The sequence below is a fragment of the Globicephala melas genome, chromosome 1 (assembly GCF_963455315.2).
Source record: "Globicephala melas chromosome 1, mGloMel1.2, whole genome shotgun sequence".
NCBI classification, from domain to species: Eukaryota; Metazoa; Chordata; class Mammalia; order Artiodactyla; family Delphinidae; genus Globicephala; species Globicephala melas.
Window position 1 is genome coordinate 72,476,872 of NC_083314.1, and position 20,395 is coordinate 72,497,266.

Here is a 20,395-nt window from a genome sequence, read left to right on the forward strand (position 1 = left end):
ATAAAGAAAGTCTGAAAAATCTTTCTGTGTGTCATCTGCTTTGAATCTGAGAGGGAGGTTGGAAAATCCCTGAACCCTAAAAAAGGAGGGTAGGGCTTCCCTGGTGGTGCAGTGGTTGAGAGTCCGCCTGCCGATGCAGGGGACATGGGTTCGTGCCCCGGTCCGGGAAGATGCCATGGAGCGGCTGGGCCCGTGAGCCATGGCCACTGAGCCTGCGCGTCCGGAGCCTGTGCTCTGCAACGGGAGAGGCCAAAACAGTGAGAGGCCCGCTTATCGCCAAAAAAAAAAAAAAAAAAAAAAAGGAGGGTATTCTTCCTGAGGGTACTCTTCCTGAATGAATGGATGTACGTTCAATATCCATTCAAAAAGCATTTACTGAGTGCCTACTGAGGTCAGCTATTGAATGCCTACTGAGACCAGCCATTGAGCTAGATGCAGAGGAACTACAAATTTCACAAGACATGTCTGCTCTTGGGGAGTTCTTTCTGGTTGGTGAAGCAGGCAAGTAAAGAAATAGTTACAGGGCTTCCCTGGTGGCGCAGCGTTTGAGAGTCCGCCTGCCGATGCAGGGGACATGGGTTCGTGCCCCGGTCCGGGAAGATGCCATGGAGCGGCTGGGCCCGTGAGCCATGGCCGCTGAGCCTGCGCGTCCGGAGCCTGTGCTCTGCAACGGGAGAGGCCAAAACAGTGAGAGGCCCGCGTACCGCAAAAAAAAAAAAAAGAAAGAAAAAAAAAAAGAAATAGTTACAGTACTATGTGATAAGTTCTGTGATAAACTATGTGTTGGTTATTAAGGCAGCATGAAGGAAGGAGTCAGCAAACAGTGAATGCTTACAGCTTGCGCTGGGATAAATTGGGACGATTGCAGGCATCATCACAGGAAGTGAGAACAATGATGACAGCCACAGCTGAGCACTCACTATGTGCCAGGCACTGCTGTAAGCTCTTTACATGTATCATTTAATTCTCTACCACTTTGAGGTACGTAGTACTATTAGCTCTATTTTATAGACTAGGGAACTGAGGTGCACAGTGCTTTAGTAAGTTGCCCAAAAGTCACAAAGTTGGTGGTGGATAGAGCAGGTGAGAAGTCAGTCAAGGGAGGAAACGCATCCCAGGCAGAGGAACAGCCTGTGTAAAGGCACGGAGGATTCCTTGGCCTACCAGGGAATCACTGGAATATAGGGGTAGGGAGGATCAGGCAAGAGAGAATGGAAAAGTGGGAAGGCACTGGTTTTTTTTTTTAATTATTATTTTTAAAATTTATTTTATTTTTGGCTGCGTTGGGTCTTCGTTGCTGCGCGTGGACTTTCTCTAGTTGCGTGGAGCGGGGGCTACTCTTTGTGGTGGTGCGCAGGCTTCTCATTGCAGTGGCTTCTCTTGTTGTGGAGCACGGGATCTAGGCGCACGGGCTTCAGTAGTTGTGGCACGCGGGCTCAGTAGTTGTGGCTCGCGGGCTCTAGAGTGCAGGCTCAGTAGTTGTGGCGCACGGGCTTAGTTGCTCTGCAGCATGTGGGATCTTCCCGGACCAGTGACCAAACCCGTGTCCCCTGCATTGGCAGGCGGATTCTTAACCACTGCACCACCAGGGAAGTCCGGCACTGGTTGGTGATGCGCTTGAAAACCAGGCTCAACTGGGTCTTCTATCATCTGTGAAGAACTCCACCGATGGATGTAAGCAGGGACTCCACCCCAGAGGGACTGCTCAACTGAAGCCTGAAAACAGGGAGGAGGGAGCCCTCCTTCAACCCCCAAACGAGGCTCTCCTCCACCCTCAGAGACAGAAGAACTGCCAGCCTCTTCCTCCACTGAGGGTTCTTTTGATCCCTCCAGGATTAAGAAGAGGTGCCAGGTCATAGAGGAGGAAATGAAGGGGAAAGAAGTCAAGTCTGGGGACTTCCCTGGTGGCGCAGTGGTTAAGAATCCGCCTGCCAATACAGGGGATACGGGTTCGAGCCCTGGTCTGGGAAGATCCCACATGCCATGGAGCAACTAAGCCCGTGCACCACAACTACTGAGCCTGCGCTCTAGAGCCCGCGAACGACAACTACTGAGCTCATGTGCCACAACTACTGAAGCCCACACACCTAGAGCCTGTGCTCCACAACAAGAGAAGCCACCACAATGAGAAGCCCACACACCACAACAAAGACTTAACACAGCCCCCAAATAAATAAATAAATTATAAAATAAAATTGTTTAAAAAAAAAAGAAGTCAAGTCTGAACCCTGGGTCTCAACGCTGATCATGCCTCTTGGGCCCTGGGCACGGAATCACCTCACTGCTAGTCTGGGGCTTGAAGAAGGTGGGGAGCAAGACCACCAAGATCAGGAGCTGTCCTGGCCTGCTAGCCCCAGTCCTGCCTCACCCTAGACGGTTGTGTGTGTGTGTGTGTGGAGTGGGGGCAGTGAGCGTCTTCCTGTACCTCCATTTACTTAACCACCCTTTTTAAACCAAGAGGTTTCTTCCCATATAAAAACGCCCACAGTCTTGAGCTAACCTAGGCAGAAAGTTTCCCACTGGGGCACAAGTTTAAGGGCTCTGGGGTAGGGGTATAGGTTCTCAAGAGTGGAGGCTACTGCCTCCAGGTCCTTTAACTCAGGTTCTTCTCCACCGCCCCTGTCTTTTAAGCACTGCCCTCAGCTTCTGGACTGCGGCGCCTTTAAACCCTCTCGGCCCTTGCCCCGCCCCTGGTCCGCCCCGTCCGAGGCGGGAGCAGGCTGAAAACCTCCGGCCGGGCCCGGCCCCGGCGCTTCACTCGCGCTGCAGACCCCGCCTGGAGTGCGCAACTCTTCGGTCCGCGTGAACGGTGAGCTGGAGGGAGGGGTCTCTAGAAAGCTAGAAGCCAGAGCTTGCGACTTGCTCCAGTGAGCTTGGTGATCAAGGGCTGGCAGGCAAGGGTCCGTTGACTGCTTTGCCCCTCCCCGGGCTGTCAGGTCTGTCCCCAGGCTCTGACCCCGCATTGTTGAGCAATGAGGTCAGCCGCTGTTGCTAGTGCATAGACGGGGCCGTCCGTCCGGATCAGGGACTCGGGGACTGCGTCCCGCCCGCCGGCTCCAGCCCTGGGTCTTCGCTGGGGTGGGGAAAGGGGGGCGTCAGGGATTAGCTGGCTGGCCCCCAGTGATGGAGCGTACAGGGTCCCGGCGCCCACCCTGGCCAGCTCGGCGCCGCCGGGACTTCCGAAGCGACACTTCACTTCCTAGTTCCAGGAGCACGTGTGGGTGCTGCCTGCCCTCTGCGTCCCCGAAGCCGACCTTTCTGTTCATTCTCCTGCAGCTCGTTTTTCTGGGGATTCGGCGTCGCGGGTTGGGGCGAGGGGGCTCCGTGCGCGGGTCCCGCATGGCCTCGCCTTCCCGGGTTCGGGCGGGGAGTTGAAGCTCCAATCGCCTCCAGGAGAGTCCCCCCGACCTGAAACATCTGGGAGGCTGCAGCCTTGACTGCGCCCCATCATGCCCTGTCTGTAGGAGGTGGTGTTGAGGGAGGATGGATGCTTTCCAGGCCTCCAGCCCCTACGGGAGCCGATGCCCCCACCCCTTGCCCCCTGCTGCTGGGAAAGTCGGTGGTGGCTGCGGGCGGGCGGTCGGGCGGGCTGCCCAGACCACTGCGTCACCCCAGCGGCGGGCGGTGGGTGATTCATCCCAGTAACGGCCCAGGGTGTGGCGAGGGGGGGGCGGCAGGACCGGAAATGGACTGCCACCTCCCTCCCCCACCCCCCTCCCTCTGCAGGCCTCCTGGAGGCTCCTGGAGCCGCTATCTGTGAAGTTCTGGGGCACCTTGGTATCTGTGAGCAGAAAGAAGTGGGGTAGAAGTGAGGATGGACTGGTGTGGGGATCCGGTGTAGGAGGAGGCCTGTGGCTCTCCTAGTTTTCTGACCCCAGAGCACCCGACAGAGGGACAGCTCCCCGTCTTTAACCCCACTCCCAGTTTCTCCTTCCTAGTCTACAGGGAAGACTGCCGAGGAGGCCAAGGTAGGGTGGGGCCGGCAGGGCCCTCCCCTTCTAGAATCAACAAATAAGTCTTTGTCCAAGTGCAGTTCTCCCCCCACCCCCCCACGCCCCCCACTCCACAGCCCGGGTCCCTCTTTTGCTCTCCGGGGATTGGCCTCTAATCCCTTCTCCCCACCCCCATCCCCTCTCCCCCACCCCCATCCATTCTCCCCCACCCCACATCCCTTCTCCCCCACCCCCATCCCTTCTCCCACCCAGGATTTTCAGTTATGGGGCTCTCTAGCTAAGAATGTACCTTCTGTTCCCAGGATATTTCTTCTACTCCTGAACTATTTCCTTAAATCTACTTCTCTACCCCAAAACTTGTAATTTCCCTTCTCCACACGCCCTCCGTACCCTCCACAGCTGCTTCCTTGAGGAATCCCTTGCACCTGTCTGTACCTGTGAAGCGGCCCCTTTCCCAAGGATCCCACTTCTCCCCGCCCTCGCCCCGCCCTCTCCCCGCCCCCGCCCCGCCCCCACTCGGAGCCTCCCCGCCACTCCTGCGCCGAGTGGATGTTTCTGCCTGGTGCCCCCACCCTGCCCCATTCCTGTGTTTGGTACACAGAAGCCATGGCAACGGCCCCCACCATACCCCTCCTCCTGCGCAAGCCTTGTGGCTTCCTGTTTGTATAGCTTCAGCTTTCTCTTCTGCTCGCTGACTCTTGATACCAAGGCGGCTGCCCCAAGGTGGCCCTTCAATCGTAGGTCTCCCATCACCCCCGCTCCCTGTGGCTCTTCACTTTGGGGGCAAGTATCCCTGTTTCGCCTTTTCAAAATAGTCTTAATGCCAATTCTGGATTGGGAGGTTCCCCTGTGTCCTCTCTGCACAATGAATGGAGAGTCCCTTTGTCTTTCCAGTTCAACACCCCAGCCAGGAGCCCTGGAATCCTACTCCCACCCCATGTCCGCTTTTTCTTTGGCGTCGGCGGTGGGGTGAGGTCAGCTTCCAGCCCAGGGTCTGGGTGGGGCTGAGGGCTGGAGTGCCTTTTGTGGCCCCTCCCCCTTTCCCAACTGTTGTAACCTTGTGGGTGGGAGTGAGGGCTGTTCCCACCGCTGTAGGCAGCTCTGGAGTTTAGGTTACTCACTGCCAATCCACCCCCCAAGCTGTGCAGCTGTTGTTTTCCCTTCGGACCCCCAGCTCTGGGCATCTCCCACACAGCCTTTCCCCACTGCAGTAGGCAACTGGCTACCTTCCCTCCTTTAAGGGAGAGCCAGGGTAGGTCCCCTGAGTGTCACTAGCGTGGGCCACTCCAGCTCCAGCGGCCGCAGCCCCTCAGCGTGTGCCTGCTCGTGGGGGTGGGGAGAGAAGCCGTGGGCAGGCTGGGCCCGTCTGGCCTGCCTCCTCCCAGAGCTCTGCTTTACGGCTCTGGCACCTCGGGATCTAGGGCAATGGCTCCAGAGTGGAGCCGAGACACTGCAGCTGGAGTCTGTGACCTTGCCAGATGTGCCCAGGCACCAGAGTTTAGGAGGGAGACCCAGAGGTGGGTCTGGGAGGCCGAGTCTGTCCTGCCCGTCCATACCGTGACACTGGAGGGGTCACTCTTCGGTCCTGCGCTCCCCTCCTAAACCTGGTGTCTGGGTTAATCATTCTCCTGTCCTTTCTTTCCCTGGGCCATAGTGATCCCTGGGCCTCAGGCCACTTGGCTCCATGGAGACAGCCCTGAGGCCCAGGTGACGACAGTGGAGCTGCTCCCAGAAGTGAGGTCTGAACACTGGGCTGGGAAAAGGGGGCTTACTGGTGGCAGCAGCCTCTGGCCCCCTCTCCTTGCTTCTCAGGCTCCCAGCCGCGGCCCTGTGCGTCAGGGGTCACAGGCTTACGGGGACCGAGTGGCTCTCGGCTGGGCAGCTGGGGCTGGGCTGAGGGGAGGGAATCTTGTCTCCCTTTCTCCACTCGGCCGGCCTGCCCTGCCCCTGCTGAGTGTGTGCTGGCTCGTGGTGTGGGTCAAGGCCCAGACTGACCTTTATCTGGCCTGGCTTCCGGGCTGGGCGAAGTGGGGCTGGGTCGTCTTAATGAGGTTTAAAAATAACTGATCATGGGGAGGATCGCTGCCGGAAATGTGCAGCCCGATAGGCTGCAGTCGGAAGGAGCAGCCATGTTGCAGTGGGGGGAGGGGACTGGCCCGAGCCCCACCTCTGCTGGGGCTGAGAGGTGGGAGGACGTTTGAGGCAGCTGCTGTCCCTGTGGCCTGCCCCGAGGCCCAGGGAGGGGGGGTTGGGGTGGCTCAAACTGCTGTGCAGGGGGACCCAGGGAGCCAGAGTGACTCCGTCCCTTAAGTCTGACCTGGCCTGGGGCCAGAGGTAGGGAGAGGCAGTGTTTCTCCTCCCTCCCCTTGCACAGAGGTGCCTGGCCTGGGGCATCCCCTTTTATGTACAGTCAGCCAGCTCTATCTCAGAGCAGAAAGAAGAGCCCATGGGGAGGGGATGGGGGCAGGAAATGGGGTCCTGGCTCCCCCTCGGCATGGGTAGCATTCCTAGGACAGGGCTCTGGGTGTGGGACCTAGGCAGGGAGGTGGCAGGTGGGGACAGACTGCCCACTGCGAGGTGCTGTCAACCCAGGCCAGTGGTCAGGAAACCACCCAGTTCTTCCTAACTGAGGTCCTCCAACTAAGTTAAAGAAACCCCGCTGTGTATTTCCCCATCCCTCCCTCTCTTCCCAGGTTTCCCTAAAAATGCCATCCAAGGCTCCTGGATTAGTGCCCTATTCCTGCTGTGACAAATTATCACAAACTGAGTGACTTAAAGCCACACACATGTAATATCTTGCAGAGCTAGGTTTCACTGGCTAAAATCAAGGTGTTGGCAGGGCTTGCATTCCTTCCAGGGGACTTAGGGGAGATTCCATTCCTTACCTTTCCCAGCTTCTGGAGGCCATCTGCATTGCTTGGTTCATGACCCTGCATCACTCCAACCTTGGCTTCCTTCTCACTTCTCCCACTCTGACTCATCTGCCTTCCTCTTTCACTCATAAGGACCCTTGTCGTGAGTGCATTGGGCCCCCCTGGAGACCCAGGGTACTCTCCCTATCTCAAGATCCATAATTCAATCACATCTGCAAAATCCCTTTTGCCATATCAGGTAACATTCCCAGGTTCTGGGAATTAGAACATAGACACCTTTGGGGGGCCATTATTCTGCCTACCACTGCTTCTAGAAAGGAAAGTAGAATTAGGTATTACCTCTTTTCTCATGGGAAGCCCCTTTGCCTGGTGAAATCTGTTAAGGGCCTACTCAGACCTACCTCTTCCAGGAAGCCCTCCAGGCTGCTTCTGCCAATACTCCTCTCTCAATTCCTATAACATGTGGTCTGACTGTGTAGTTTAATATTCATCATGTACAACTCTTGCCCTTTCATAGGTGCTCACTTTGTCTCTCTGATGGCACTGTGGGCAACTTTAGGACCAAGGACTTCTGTGTCTTCCACAATCCCCAGCACAAATAGTGGGTGTTCAATTAAAACCCAGTGGCTAATTAAGGGTAGATCTGTCCAGTCCCCTAGCTCCTGACATAGGTTTCTCCAGCCACTCCACATTCTTTCCAAATCATTCTCTTGCCCAGAACTGGAAAAGGCAGGGTTGGGGTTAGAATGACCAGTTTGCCTTTGCTAAAGCTGACCACCCCAAATGAGGGGCGGAACCCCCAATCCTGGCCTCATTTACCCTATTTTCTATTCCAGTGGGTTTTATACTTCATTGTAGCAGTGGAACCATTCAAATGAAATCTAATGGGAAGCCTCAGTAGAGTAGACAGGCTACCTGTCACAGGGGTGGAAGAACCCAGAGGTGCCTTAACACCTCCTAGAGTTCTGAGCACTGAGAGTCTAGCCCATGTCCAGGGGTTAAGGTGAGACTTCCCTCATTTGGTGGCTGTTCTCACCTCCGGGGCCCACCCTGGGGATATGGTGTGTGTCGGAATCCCCCACCCCACAGGCTGCAGAGTGCTGACCACAGGCCTGTATGTGTCCTCTCCCCAGTTCCCCCAGACACCACCGCCCTTTGGAATGGCCAACAGGGGACCTTCCTACGGCCTGAGCCGGGAGGTGCAGCAGAAGATTGAGAAACAATATGATGCAGACCTGGAGCAGATCCTCATCCAGTGGATCACCACCCAGTGCCGCAAGGATGTGGGCCGGCCCCAGCCTGGGCGCGAGAACTTCCAGAACTGGCTCAAGGATGGCACGGTGAGAGCTTGGCGCCGCTGACCAGAAGTGCCAGGAGAGCAGGGCTGGGTCTGAGGGACCGGGGATTGTCTCAGCTGAAGAATGGAGGGCAGCCCCCTCCCAGCTCTTCTTGAGCCGGGATATCTTCATCGTGCAGAGGCCCCCTGCTTTCCTCCCTCCCGCCGAGGGAAGTGGGAGGGTGAACGTGCCTCCCTGCAGTGGAAGCCGTGTGTGACAGAAGGAAGAGGAACTCTAAGGGAAGAGCTGGGGGAGGTGTGCTGTAGTTGGTAATCCTGGAATAGCACGGTTTACACTCTGGGCTCAGAGGCAGGGGGCTGGGCAGGAAGGAGCCTCCTGCTCACTCCAGGTAGAGTCAGAGCTGTCTTCAGGTAGGAGAGGCCCCTCTGCGGTTCACTGTCTCTAGCGCCGAGCATGGTACATTCTGATCTGTGGTAGGCAGGGCCTCACTTCTGCACACCTACTGTCCTCACCCAGGTGCTATGTGAGCTCATTAACGGGCTGTACCCCGAGGGGCAGGCCCCAGTGAGGAAGATCCAGGCCTCCACCATGGCCTTCAAGCAGATGGAGCAGATCTCCCAGTTCCTGCAAGCAGCCGAGCGCTACGGCATCAACACCACTGACATCTTCCAGACTGTGGACCTCTGGGAAGGTGGGTCAGGGCCAGGGCACCGTCATCCAGAAGACCAGAGGCTGGGCTGGGCCATGTCCACCAGGGAGAAGGGGCAGGTTCCTGATACCTGAGGACAAAGAGTGGTGTGTGTGTGTGTGTGTGTGTGTGTGTTTATGGAGGAGTTGGCCATATTGGGGGTTGGGTTGGAGAAGGGTCGGGAGACCAAGAGTAAAAGAATTAGGAAGCTGAGCCTGCTGACTTAGTGATAGAGGTGGAAGCCTGGCATGCAGGACCCCAGACCCACTGAGGCCAACACACCCCCTCCCCCTTCCCAGGAAAGAACATGGCCTGTGTGCAGCGGACACTGATGAACCTGGGTGGGCTGGCGGTAGCCCAGAACAATGGGCTCTTCTCTGGAGATCCCAACTGGTTTCCCAAGTGAGTACTGCTGGGGCAGCCCAGGCCCCGGGCCGGCGCGGTGATCCTTCCCACTCCTGCCCCTAGGAAATGCCCTTTACAAAGCACTTTCACATTCCTCGTCTCACTTAATCCTCATGAGTCTCCCGGGGTGGCAAGGGACAGTCCCTTTTGAGAGATGACCGGGTGGCTTCAGAGAGCTCAAGGCTCTCCAGGGCAGAGCTGGCACCAGTACTTAAGCCAAAGAAAGCCTGTGCTGTGTCCATGGAGGACATTTACTGGGGCAGCCTCCACCCTCCTCCTAACCAACGCTCCCTTTCCACCCAGGAAATCCAAGGAGAACCCTCGGAACTTCTCCGACAACCAGCTGCAGGAGGGCAAGAATGTGATTGGGTTACAGATGGGGACCAACCGCGGGGCATCTCAGGCAGGCATGACCGGCTACGGGATGCCACGCCAGATCCTCTGATCCCACCCACAGCCCTGCCCCTGCCTGCCGTGAATGGTTAATATATATATATATATATATGTGTATATATATATATATATATGTATATATATATTTTAGCAGTGACATTCCCTGAGAGCCCCTGGAGCTCTCACGCTCCCCTCTGCCAGGGTGGGGGCCTGGCCTGTCTCCTCTGGGGGTGCCTGACGATGGCCTCCCCACTGTGCTTACTAATACATTCCCTTCTCTAAATCCACCAAAACTGGACCAACTGGCCTCTTTTCCACGGGACCAAAATTAGGGGGGCATCACCCCCTCTCCCCACCATACCTCTTCTCTTTCTCTCTGGCCTCTCTTCGCCTGAGCCCTGTGCCCTAATCCATTCCTTGGCTGGGAGTCAGGGATGCTGCCTAATGGCCTTCTCCCCACAAGTACGCCTCGCCCACAGCTGTGGCTGCAGGGACTTAATTTATAGGGAGGGGTCTGTGGCGGCTGCCCCCCCAGCCCCAGCTGGACTACGCTCACCACACTTCTGAGGCAGCCTGCCCTGGCAGAGGCCTTCAGGCTTCTCATTTTCCATTCCCCTCTCTGTGGCTAACGGGTAGGGGTGAGGGGACTGGGGAGGGAAGGCTGCCCACCATGGGCTGGGGCTTGAAGAATCTGAGTTTGCTGGTTTAAATAAAGAATCTCTGTCTTTTTTTGGATGGACTCTGGCTGTGTCTGGGGCCACTGAGTCCACTGTTGGGAAGGGAGGAATGTGGGGGAAGGGCGGTGACTGGCTCCAGGGAAGAGGGCTTTGAAATAAAAGGTTACAAACATCTCCCCATCGTCGATTTCCTTCCCATTCTTTTTCTCACTTGGTTTAGGGGTGGGGTTGAGATGGGACAGGCCCTTCCAGCTGCCCTCGAGCTAGAAGCCATGATGACAGCATACGTGGGCAGGCTTCACAGGGAGGGAGGGCCGTCACCTACCCAGGTGCTCCTGGCTGGGCCCTTCCCACAGCCAGAACAGTTCTCAGCCACTGCAGGAAGGTGGGGCCGCCGTCCACACAGCCCTGAGTCCTGGCAGGTGTCTGGGTGGGAGGCCCTCAGGCAGGCTTGATGCAAGGTGACCTCTGGTGGCCAGACCAGTCCGGGAAGGAGCTGGTGGTGGTGGCTGGAGGCAGGAAGCCTTGTTGATCATCCCAGGCACTTGTGAGCTGCTTGCTGGTGAGAACCTAGCAGCATTCCTTCTGGACGGGTGGCCCTGGACCACAATAATCAATTTTGGGGTCAGGTTGTCCTGAGCTCCCAGCCCTGACCCAGGCATGAATGTAGTTCCAACCCCACGGCCTTCCCATCAGACCCTGTGTCTCCCTAGAGGCTCTGGGCCAGTCCCCCACTTCAGCTCCCACCCGCATCAGCCAACCTGGCCTCCACTGTCCCTCTCCCCATGTCCACTTCCGTGTGTCTCTATTTCCCAAGGATGGGAAAGGCACAACGTTGTGCCTGAGGGTGACAAATTGTGCAGTGGTGGATAACAAGAGAGCTTCCATTCTCCTTTCGCCCACCCCACTGTGGTTCCCGCTGCCAAGAAGCACCTACTGTGTGCCAGGCCCCATGCCACTGCTGTACATTAGCCGTCAGCTCAGGGGCTCTCCGCCTTATCCGAGCCCCAGCCATGGGCGAGATGGTGTTTGCTTGCCTGCTGTACTCCCTTGGGCTGTGGCACAGATAAGATAGGGTACAGCCTATTTGCAAATTCCCCGGGGATTAGCTGTCACTCCACCCCGTTATCTCCCATTCAGGAAGCCTCCGTGGAATGCCAGTGAGGAAGAGTGATGTCATTGCAGACGCAACATTGAGTTCATTGATATTTGAACTAAAAAAACCAAACCATTTGCACCCTTCTCTGATTTAACTATAGCTATGAATTATGGGCCACAGGCCTCACGACTTTCTGGGACCGGCACACCACAGAGCCAAGACTGAGGACCACTGTCTTCTCCCAGCAGATTCCCATGTTAGTCCACAAGGTGGATATGACTGTATTATTTCCCTCATTTCGTTCCCAAATGAGCGTACTGGGTCCCAGGACAAGAAACTCACCCAAAGCCATATAAGGATTTAGTGGGCAGAGGGGTTTTGAACCCAGGTCATCCTGGCTGGGAGCTGGCTGAGCCTATGCTGCTCCAGCCGGACTGGATTTGAGAGGTGCTCAGCCACGGGGCTCACCTCCCTCCTGGCTGGATCCACCACCCACCGGCAAGCTCTGGGAGGCCCCTCCACGTCTCCCCTTAATCCACTTCGCTCCAGGTTCAGCTCCTTCCTTCTGGAAATGGCCTCCACTGACTCCTCAACATTTTGTTTTGTTTTCTGTTTGCTTTACAGCATTTTGTTCTGTGTGAAATCACAGTTTCATCCCTAATTTGGCCCCTCTCATCTCTCCTGGCACTCCTTCAGGCCCTGGAGCCCAGAATGGGTCCCAGCCCTGGGAATAGGGGGAAAAGCTTCTCTGAGTGGCAACCCCTTTTCCTGCCATCTCCTAGCAACTCATTCCCCGTGGCTTTCCACACTGGTGTTCCCTAACACCCTGCGCCTGCAGGACGGTTCCTGCTGCCCCGAACAATCTCCCCTTCCAGGTGTCACCGTGGCTACTTTCTCTCCTTCAGGTCTTTGTTCAAATGTCACCTTCCAGTTCAAACATACTGCCTTCCCTGGCCGCCGTGTTTAAAATTGCACACTCCACTCTCAGCCTGCACCCCATCCTCCTTCCCTCCTTTCTCCTATCACTACATGATACTAATGTAGTTTACTTATTTATCTTCTGTCTCCACCCACAGGATGTACACTCCGTAAAGGCAGGTTTGTGCTGGTTTTGTTGATGCGCAGTAGTGCCTGGCGTGTTGTAGGCGCTGGATAAATATTTGTTGAATGAACGAATGAATGAGTGAATATCACACTGCCCTCATGCTCCCGAATCCCCTGGCCTGGTGCCCAGCCAGCCCAGGGTCCCAGTGACCCAGCCTGTCATCGGATCTGAAATGAAACCAGTTTCCATTTCAGTTTCCAATGCTTCCTCATTTCCTGTCAGTTTCCAATGCTTCCTCATTGTTCATTTCTCAAAGGTAAAAAGCTGAGAAGCGGGTTCTCCCTATAGCCAGAGGAGTGGAGGTTGGGAAGGGGAGGGAGGGTGGTTTGTGTGCTCTGGGCAAGTGGAAGGTGCTTGAGGATTTGGCAGAAAAAAAGTGGGAAGAGGGCAGGAGGAAGGGGTAGGAGCCAGCATTGGTTCATTTACTCCTTGCCTTCAGCCTTGCAGTGGAAGATCACTGTGGAGGTAAAGGGAAAGTAGACTTGGCCCATGGTGGCTGATGGGAAGGAGAGCTGGAGAAGGAAGGCAGGCAGGAGGAAGAGGAGGGGGAGGGGGAGGAGGAAGAGGGGGGAGGGGAGGGGAGGCTAGGGGGAGGGGAGGGGAGGGGGAGGAGGAGGAGGGGTTCACAGTGTGGCTGACCTGTAGGGGAAAAGTATAGTTCTGTGCGGTCTGTTCATGTGCACTGAGTGTGCGTCCAGGTGTGCGAGAATTCACAGGGCCAGGGCTCGGCGGTGCGGGTGGGAGGAGATGAAACTGTGACCTTGTGTGGAGGCTGCCTGTGAGTATGTGTTTACCAAGGACTGGGGACTGGGGGTGCAGAGAGGTGTGTGTCAGGTGTGTGTAGGCAGAGGGTAAGCGTCTGAGTGTTTGTCCGTGGCTCCCTGGAGAACAATATGTCCATTCCTGCCTGTGCAGCCCAGAGAGGCCTTTGAGAGCTTGGCAAAAGGCCCAAGGACCAGTGGAACAGGGAAAGGGCTGGACAGTAGGGCCCCAGGGAGGGAGCAATAAAGGGCCTGGGATTAAATTTGTTGAAGAGAAGGCTAAAGGTAAATTAGTAACCGTCTCCTTGTGAAGAAATGAGTTTTAGTGCCAGTGGCTAGGGAGGTAGATTAAAAGAAAATGCACTGAAGGTCCACCTAGAGGAATTTAGGTTAAACAAGGAAAAATGATCCTCTTGACCCTGAGGTGTTATTAGCCTCTGGATTCTCTTAAGGGTCAGGAGGAAGGTCTTCAATAATAGGACAAGTCTCATCTTAAAGTGGAAAATGAGCAATTCCGCCTGGGAACACTCATATACACACCCATTTTTTCATTCATGTATTCATTCCTTCAACAATTATTGGGGTTCTACCCTATGCCAGGCCTTATGGGGCCTATGAAGATTATTCATACATGATCTCTTTGCTCAAAAAGTACCTCGTCCTGTAGGGGAGGTAAAACATGGATAGGAGCCATGATAATTCAGAAAGCCAGTGATATGTGCCTTTGGAGAAAAGCAAGTAGGGCTCTTTGGGAGGATCACTTGCCAGCCTCCCGCAGCCCTGGGTCATTTCTGGGGTGGAGGTTGGTGGTGATGTCATGGTGAGCTGAGGCTATGTGTCTCAGGGATCCTCTCCCCTGATCTGCGGGGGGGAGTGGGGCTGCTGGTTGGTGGGGGTGGGATTGCTCCTCCGGAAGAAGGAGTAGTCACTGGCTCTGTGGTCAGAGGTCAAGTTTCAGTGCGGGGGGTGGGGTGGGGGGGGTGAAGGGGCTGTTCCTTTCCTGCCTGGAGTGGGGGTGGTCAAAGAAGCCTGAGTCAGGGTGAGAACCAGGGATTGGGTGGGGACAGATCAACATCACTGGGGGAGGGTAGGTGGGCAGTGGGTCATACAAGCATCTCCCCAAACACTGGGGCTGTCACACCATTTCACCCCGCTGTGGGCAGGGCCTGAATTTTGAGTTGTGTTTCCATGAGAGAAATGTAGCTCGGTGTGGGGCTGAACCATCACGGACATGATGATGATTCACTACCATTTTTCTGTTAGTCACTCTTCTGAGAGCTTGACCTGTATATGTTCTTCCATTATTTCAAAAAATATTTATTGAGCACCTATTCAGGGCGAGGCATCTACTGGGTGTTGGAGGATACAGAAGTCAACAAAACAAGTACAGTTTGTGCCCTCCTGGGAGGAACTAGAAGAGCAGACAATCAATTATAATGTGATTTGTGGCGTGCTAAGGGAAGTCTAGGTGAGAACCCAGAGGAGGGGACTTAACCCAGCCTCACGGGGAGAGGCATCAGTGGAGATTTCTGGAAGGTCTGAACTGAGGATTTAAGGATAATTAGAAGCATAAAGGAGAGGCCAGTAGTGTTGAAGAGGACAGCGGTCTCCGGTCTCCGCTGAGCTGCAGCATGGGTGTGGGCTGGAGGTGGGAATGTACAGGGCTGGACAGTAGAATGGGTGTGTTTAGAGGGCGGAGGGGTGGGTGCTGAGAAATGCACATCCTCAGAGGGCCTTCAATGTCCATGAATAATTTTGGACCTTTCATTAAGGGCAGGGGAAGACATTGAAGGATTTTAAGCAGGGGGATGAGGAGATGAGAGTTGGGTTTTAACTTAGCCGATTTCCTGAGGCTGCAGGGTAGAGAATGGCCTAGGGTTGGAGAAGACTAGTGAGTGAGGCAGGCCAACTCCAGGAGGTTACTGCAGCAGTCACAGCAGAGGCAAGAGTGGCCTGGGGAAGGAGGACCAGTGGGGATGGAAAGAAGAGACTGGATTTCAAAATTGTTTAGTACTCTGACTGTGCAGAGTTGAAGAAGGGGGCGAGGGATCCAGAAAGACGGGCTTCTGGATTCAGCCACTAAGCAAATGGTGTCTGTGGCTAGGATGGGAAATCCAGGAGAAGGGGCTTGACCACCACCACAGAATGTTATTCTCTCCTATTTTACAGATGAGGAAACTGAGGCTAAGAGAGCAAAAGTAACTTGCAGAACCTACCTAGCAGGTGGCTGAACTGGGACTTAAAACTTGTGGCAGAAGAAGTCCAAGCTAATTGCTCACCCCATCGTGGAGCTCCCTGGCTTGGTGGCTGACCCTGGGGAAGGGTTCGGCCTGCAGCCAGCATGAACTGTGGTTTCTCTGTAGGTGGAGGACAGGGCCACAGTGAGGAAGGGAGAGGTCTGGCTTAGGAAGAGGTGCAGGAAGTTCAGCTCTGCAGCTGCCACCCCTCCAAGGCAAATGAAGATCTGGCAGCCACAGGAAGGAACTAAGAAACCCAGCCCCTGATCTTGCACCTTGGGGTTTCTGTCCTGAAGGTCCCCTGACTTTTTTGTTTTTTGCAGTACGCGGGCCTCTCACTGTTGTGGCCTCTCCCATTGCGGAGCACAGGCTCCGGACGCGCAGGCTCTGCGGCCATGGCTCACGGGCCCAGCCGCTCCGCAGCATGTGGGATCTTCCCGGACCGGGGCACGAACCCACGTCCCCTGCATCGGCAGGCGGACTCTCAACCACTGCGCCACCAGGGAAGCCCAAGGTCCCCTGACTTTTTGGAGCCTTCTGACAGCCTACCATTTCCTTCTAGCCATAAAGACTACCACAGCCCCCAGGAGAGTAGCTGAGAGTTGTATTTTCAAGGCATTTCCATATCTATTAATTCCAGGGAGACTTGTCACCTCTTGGGAAGGCTTGAATATTTTTATACCCTTTGGGGAGAAGAGACAAACTGAAACCGAGAGACTGAAAGTGATGGGCCAGGGTCCCAGGGATCTTGAGAGTAGAAAGCACACCTTATGTGTCTTCAGATGGCTCATAGTTCTCAGAACATTAGTAGCAGGCCCAGAGGAGCTCAGCCCAAGTTCATGGTTTTGAATTGGTTCTGCATGTACTAGAATTCAGGTCTGTGGACTCCTGGTCAGTCGCCGGGTGTTGAAAATACCCATGTCAGGCATCCCTGGGGATGGGCTGACTGTAGGCCCCATCCTGTATTTTCCCCCAACCCAGCTACCCTCTAAGACTGTGAGCATTGGAATCCCCTGGGGTACTGGTTAGAAATGCAGATTCTAGTTAGTCCTATTAGACCTATTAGGCCGGGAATCTGTGGTGGAGGTGATGGGGGTGGTGTCTTGAATTTGCATTTCAAACTGGCTTCCCCCATAATTCTTAGGCGGCAACACTGCCCTAGGGGATTTGGAGAGAGAAGTTTCTCCAACAAGAAAACTGAGGTCTGAGCCAGCCCTGGCTACGCCTTGAACGGGAGTTGTCCCCCCCACCTCCCCGCCCCACGCTGTACTGTTTGGTGACTGTGGCTGGGTTGCCGGGGGAACCAGGCTGTGTAACTTCCTGGCTTGGGTGGTTTTCCCCTCCTTGGTCTTATCTCAGCATCCGCCACCCAGTCCAGGGCCGTGCTGGTCACGTAGGAGGGGAAGCTGGTGCCAGGTGTGTGGAGACGTGTGCAGGGCACCAGGGCGACACTGGCCCAAGGACCTGGGGCGGGCAGGAGGGTGATGAGATTTTGAAGAAGAAGTAGGGGAGGCTGCAGATTTGTTGACGACTTTCTCCTTGGTCTGAGGGTTATCTGCCCAGTGGGAATGTGGCCAGGTGGGGATGTTGAGGAAATGGGGATGTATGACCAGCAGGGGGCTGTCTCTGTCACGGCTTCCACTTCCACTCCCACCCTAACCATCTTCCTCCCCCAGCTCCGCTCCACCCCAACTCTTTCCCTCGTGCTCACTATCTTTCTCCTTGGCCCCAAATTTCTTCTTGTTCCTCAAACTCTCTTCTCCATCCCTGTCCCTTGCCCAGTCTCTCAGGTTGTAGCAGGAAGGCTCTACAGTTTTGAAGAATGGGAAAGAGAGAGAGAGTTTGGAAGAAAGCAGGAAGGCAGCAAATTCCTGGAGGAAAATAATTCATGCATTTAAGTATTTATTTATCTTTTAAGCCATACTGTGTTTTAGAGAGACTTGAGGCAATTTTGATAGTTCAAGTATTCCAGGAAGAAGGGGGCTGTGAAACGGTCTCTCAGGCATCCTTTGCAACTTAGAGGATTTACAGTCTGACTCCTGGTCGTTTATACGACACTGAGGACAAAAGACATTCTTCCCGCCCGCCCCCAGTATCTCCCTGCTCTGTGGGAAGGAAAAGGGAAGAAGATCACCAGGCACTATGCAAACTGATTTTCCAGCCTGGTCTGCTCTTCCCAGAGCCTCTCTTTTGGGCTATTACCCACTGCGCAGATGAGGAAACAAGGCCCAGGTGGTTATGCAGTTCACCTAAGGTCTCTCAGCTATAAGTAATGGTGACAGGGGTCCAAGTCTGTTGGTCTGGCTCCAAAATCAGTCACTACTTTCCTTCTTCACTGCGCTGCCCCAGGAGCACAAGTCATGGGAGAGCACCTTCCAGTCTGCCTTAGATAGAATTGGGGGCTCTGAACAGCCTAGGAAATGATGATTTACTGAGACCTGACGGGCATCCTAGAGTTCCCATCATGGGCAGGTGTCACCACTAAGATGGGAGTAGAAGCTGCCCAAGGAGGTGGGTCCAGAGGAAGGAGCTGGGGCCTGTATCCTGGAGAACTGCCAGGATGTGTATATACGGCAAAGGAGTTCAGAGAAAACAGGAGAGCAGTAGACCACCACTAACCCACACCTCCATGCACTCAACACAAATTCTTCTATGGGAAATGTGGAAGCCCCATCTTTTTGCCCTTTGTCCATGTGGGGCCCGGCTCCCTGCATGCCACATCCAGACTCCACAACTCTGATCCCTGTTCCTAAATGCATATCAGAGAGAGAGGGAGAGAGAGAGAGAGAGAGAGAGAGAGAGAGAGAGAGATAGAGAGAGAGAGAGAGAGAGAGAGAGGGAGAGAAAGGGAATCAGTCTCCTTTCTCATGCTCTTAGGAGACATGCTCTAGTGAGAGGCCAGAGTTTTCATTTTAACCAAATGGCTCCTCTGGGTCCCGTCTCCCAGGCTCCTCCCATTTAAACGTGCTTGTTCATCACAGAGTCAAAATTCCTATCCCTCCTGCCTCAGCCAATGTGGGGAGCATCTCAGGAGAACGGCAGGGTGAGGCCTGCCTGACCCAGCGCCCCAAGGCCCGGTAGGGTGAGGAGAACCTGCGGGACCCAGCCCAGCCCCTGGGCTCTGCTCCCAGCTCTGAGGCACCCAGCAACTCTGCGGGATCTGGGCTCCTGGCTCCTGGCCAGCAATCCTGGGTTTACTCTGAGACTTCTCTGGGAGTGGCGATCTGGTAGGAAGCGTCAGGCAGCCAGAGGTGGAGTTAGGGTTAGGCGGATAATCTGGACCTGTCCTCTTCCTCAGGCGGCAGCAGCCAGCCTCTTAAACCTCCCTCCCCCGCCACCCGTTGTTCTCATCCCTCGGCTTGCTAGGCAATGAGAATGCTGAAAATGAGACAGAGCACAGGAGGAGAGTGAAATGACAGCTTAAGGACTGGGCTAGAAGGAGGAAGCCCCCAAAGGTGCACAGCGAATAGAAGAGACAGGAAGAAGAGGAAGGGCAGAGGGGAGAAGGTGGAACAGGCTGGTGAGGGGAGGAGAGGGCTGAGCGTGGCTGAGGTCGGGAGGTGAGAGCGAGGGCAATCCGCCCACACCCACCGGACACGGCTGGGCAATTGAGCCAATCGCTGAGACGGGAAAGGTTGCCTCCTCACTTCTCAGAGGTGGAACTGGGTTTTGTGAGACCTGAAGCTTATACAATTTTGGAAGCTCCTTTTAAGAAAAACAAAACAAAATTAATGACAGGAGTAAACACTGAACTAGAATAATGTCACAACAAATTATACATTAAAAAAGAAAATCTGGTAGGGATTTCCCTAGCGGTCCAGTGGTTAAGACTCCGTGCTTCCACTGCAGGGGGCACGGGTTCCATCCCTGGTTGGGAAACTAAGATCCCACGTGCCGTGCGGTGTGGCAAAAAAATTTAAAAAATAAAAATCTGGCAAATACTATAAACATCATAACATCTGGAAGAGTGACGTAAGATTCGTATGAATTCACTGCCTGAAACAAGTCTAAAATAGTTTTCGCCCTTACCTTTTTTTTGGGCAGCTTATTCTTTGTCTCTTCACACGATAAAGATTTTATAATATTACTTTATATGGAGAACAGAATAATAATTCAGTTTTTTTCCTCTGGCATGATTTTGATCAACACTTTTATTATCGATAGATTAGAATGTTTCATTTCACAGCTTCTTGTTGTATCAATTTTTTGATTGTTGTCACATTTGGAAAAATCTCTGAAATTTCTCTCTTATATGAGCTGTAGAATTTCAGGAGATTGTCCAGTAATTAATTTTTTTTTTTTTTTTTTTTTAATTTAGACCGTGCCGGGTCTTAGTTGCGGCACACGGGAGCTTTGTTGTGCCATGTGGACTCTTAGCTGCGGCTTGCGTGTGGGATCTAGTTGCCTGACCAGGGATCGAAACTGGGCCCCCTGCATTGGGAGTACGGAGTCTTACCCACTGGACCACCAGGGAAGTCCTTCAGTAATTAATCTTAAGTGTTCTTTGAGTTGATGACACTCATTTACCCGATTGTCATAAGTCCTCATTTTAGTGTACTAATGTGTTTTATGCAATCTCCATCAGTGTCAATCTTTTATATCAAATCAACAAGAAAGTTAATATTTCCCCAATATGTTCATACAATTTTCTTCCCCTTGTTAGTTGGATTATTAAACAATCCAAGTGCTTGTTTATTCTGTTCAGAATTTGTCTATCCCTCTTATTGAATTACCTTTTCTGGTAATCTGAAAATTTTTGTTTCAATTTGCTTCTCAATTTCAAAACAGTTTCTACTGATTCATGGTTCATTTTTATTATTTGTGTTTCATAAACCCATTAATATCTTTTATTGAAATATAATTGACATATAACATTGTATTAGTTTCGGGTGTACAATACAATGAT

At 54.0% G+C, this 20,395-nt stretch overlaps 1 protein-coding gene across 1 annotated transcript; it reads left to right on the forward strand.

Moving 5' to 3' along the window:
* The first annotated feature begins 2,701 nt into the window (after positions 1-2,701).
* TAGLN2 (transgelin 2) lies at positions 2,702-10,436 on the forward strand. The gene is made up of 5 exons (XM_030841850.3): positions 2,702-2,809; positions 7,960-8,166; positions 8,641-8,815; positions 9,112-9,214; positions 9,521-10,436. The coding sequence occupies exons 2-5, from the start codon at positions 7,987-7,989 to the stop codon at positions 9,660-9,662; spliced, it is 600 nt and encodes a 199-aa protein (XP_030697710.1). The 5' UTR covers positions 2,702-2,809; positions 7,960-7,986; the 3' UTR covers positions 9,663-10,436.
* Positions 10,437-20,395: the final 9,959 nt, after the last annotated feature.

Coding starts and splice junctions, on each gene's coding strand:
- TAGLN2 (XM_030841850.3), top strand. CDS start 7,987: ATGGCCAACAGGGGACCTTCCTACGGCCTGAGCCGGGAGGTGCAGCAG. Junction 8,167..8,640: donor ACTGGCTCAAGGATGGCACG/GTGAGAGCTTGG, acceptor GTCCTCACCCAG/GTGCTATGTGAGCTCATTAA. Junction 8,816..9,111: donor GACTGTGGACCTCTGGGAAG/GTGGGTCAGGGC, acceptor CCCCCTTCCCAG/GAAAGAACATGGCCTGTGTG.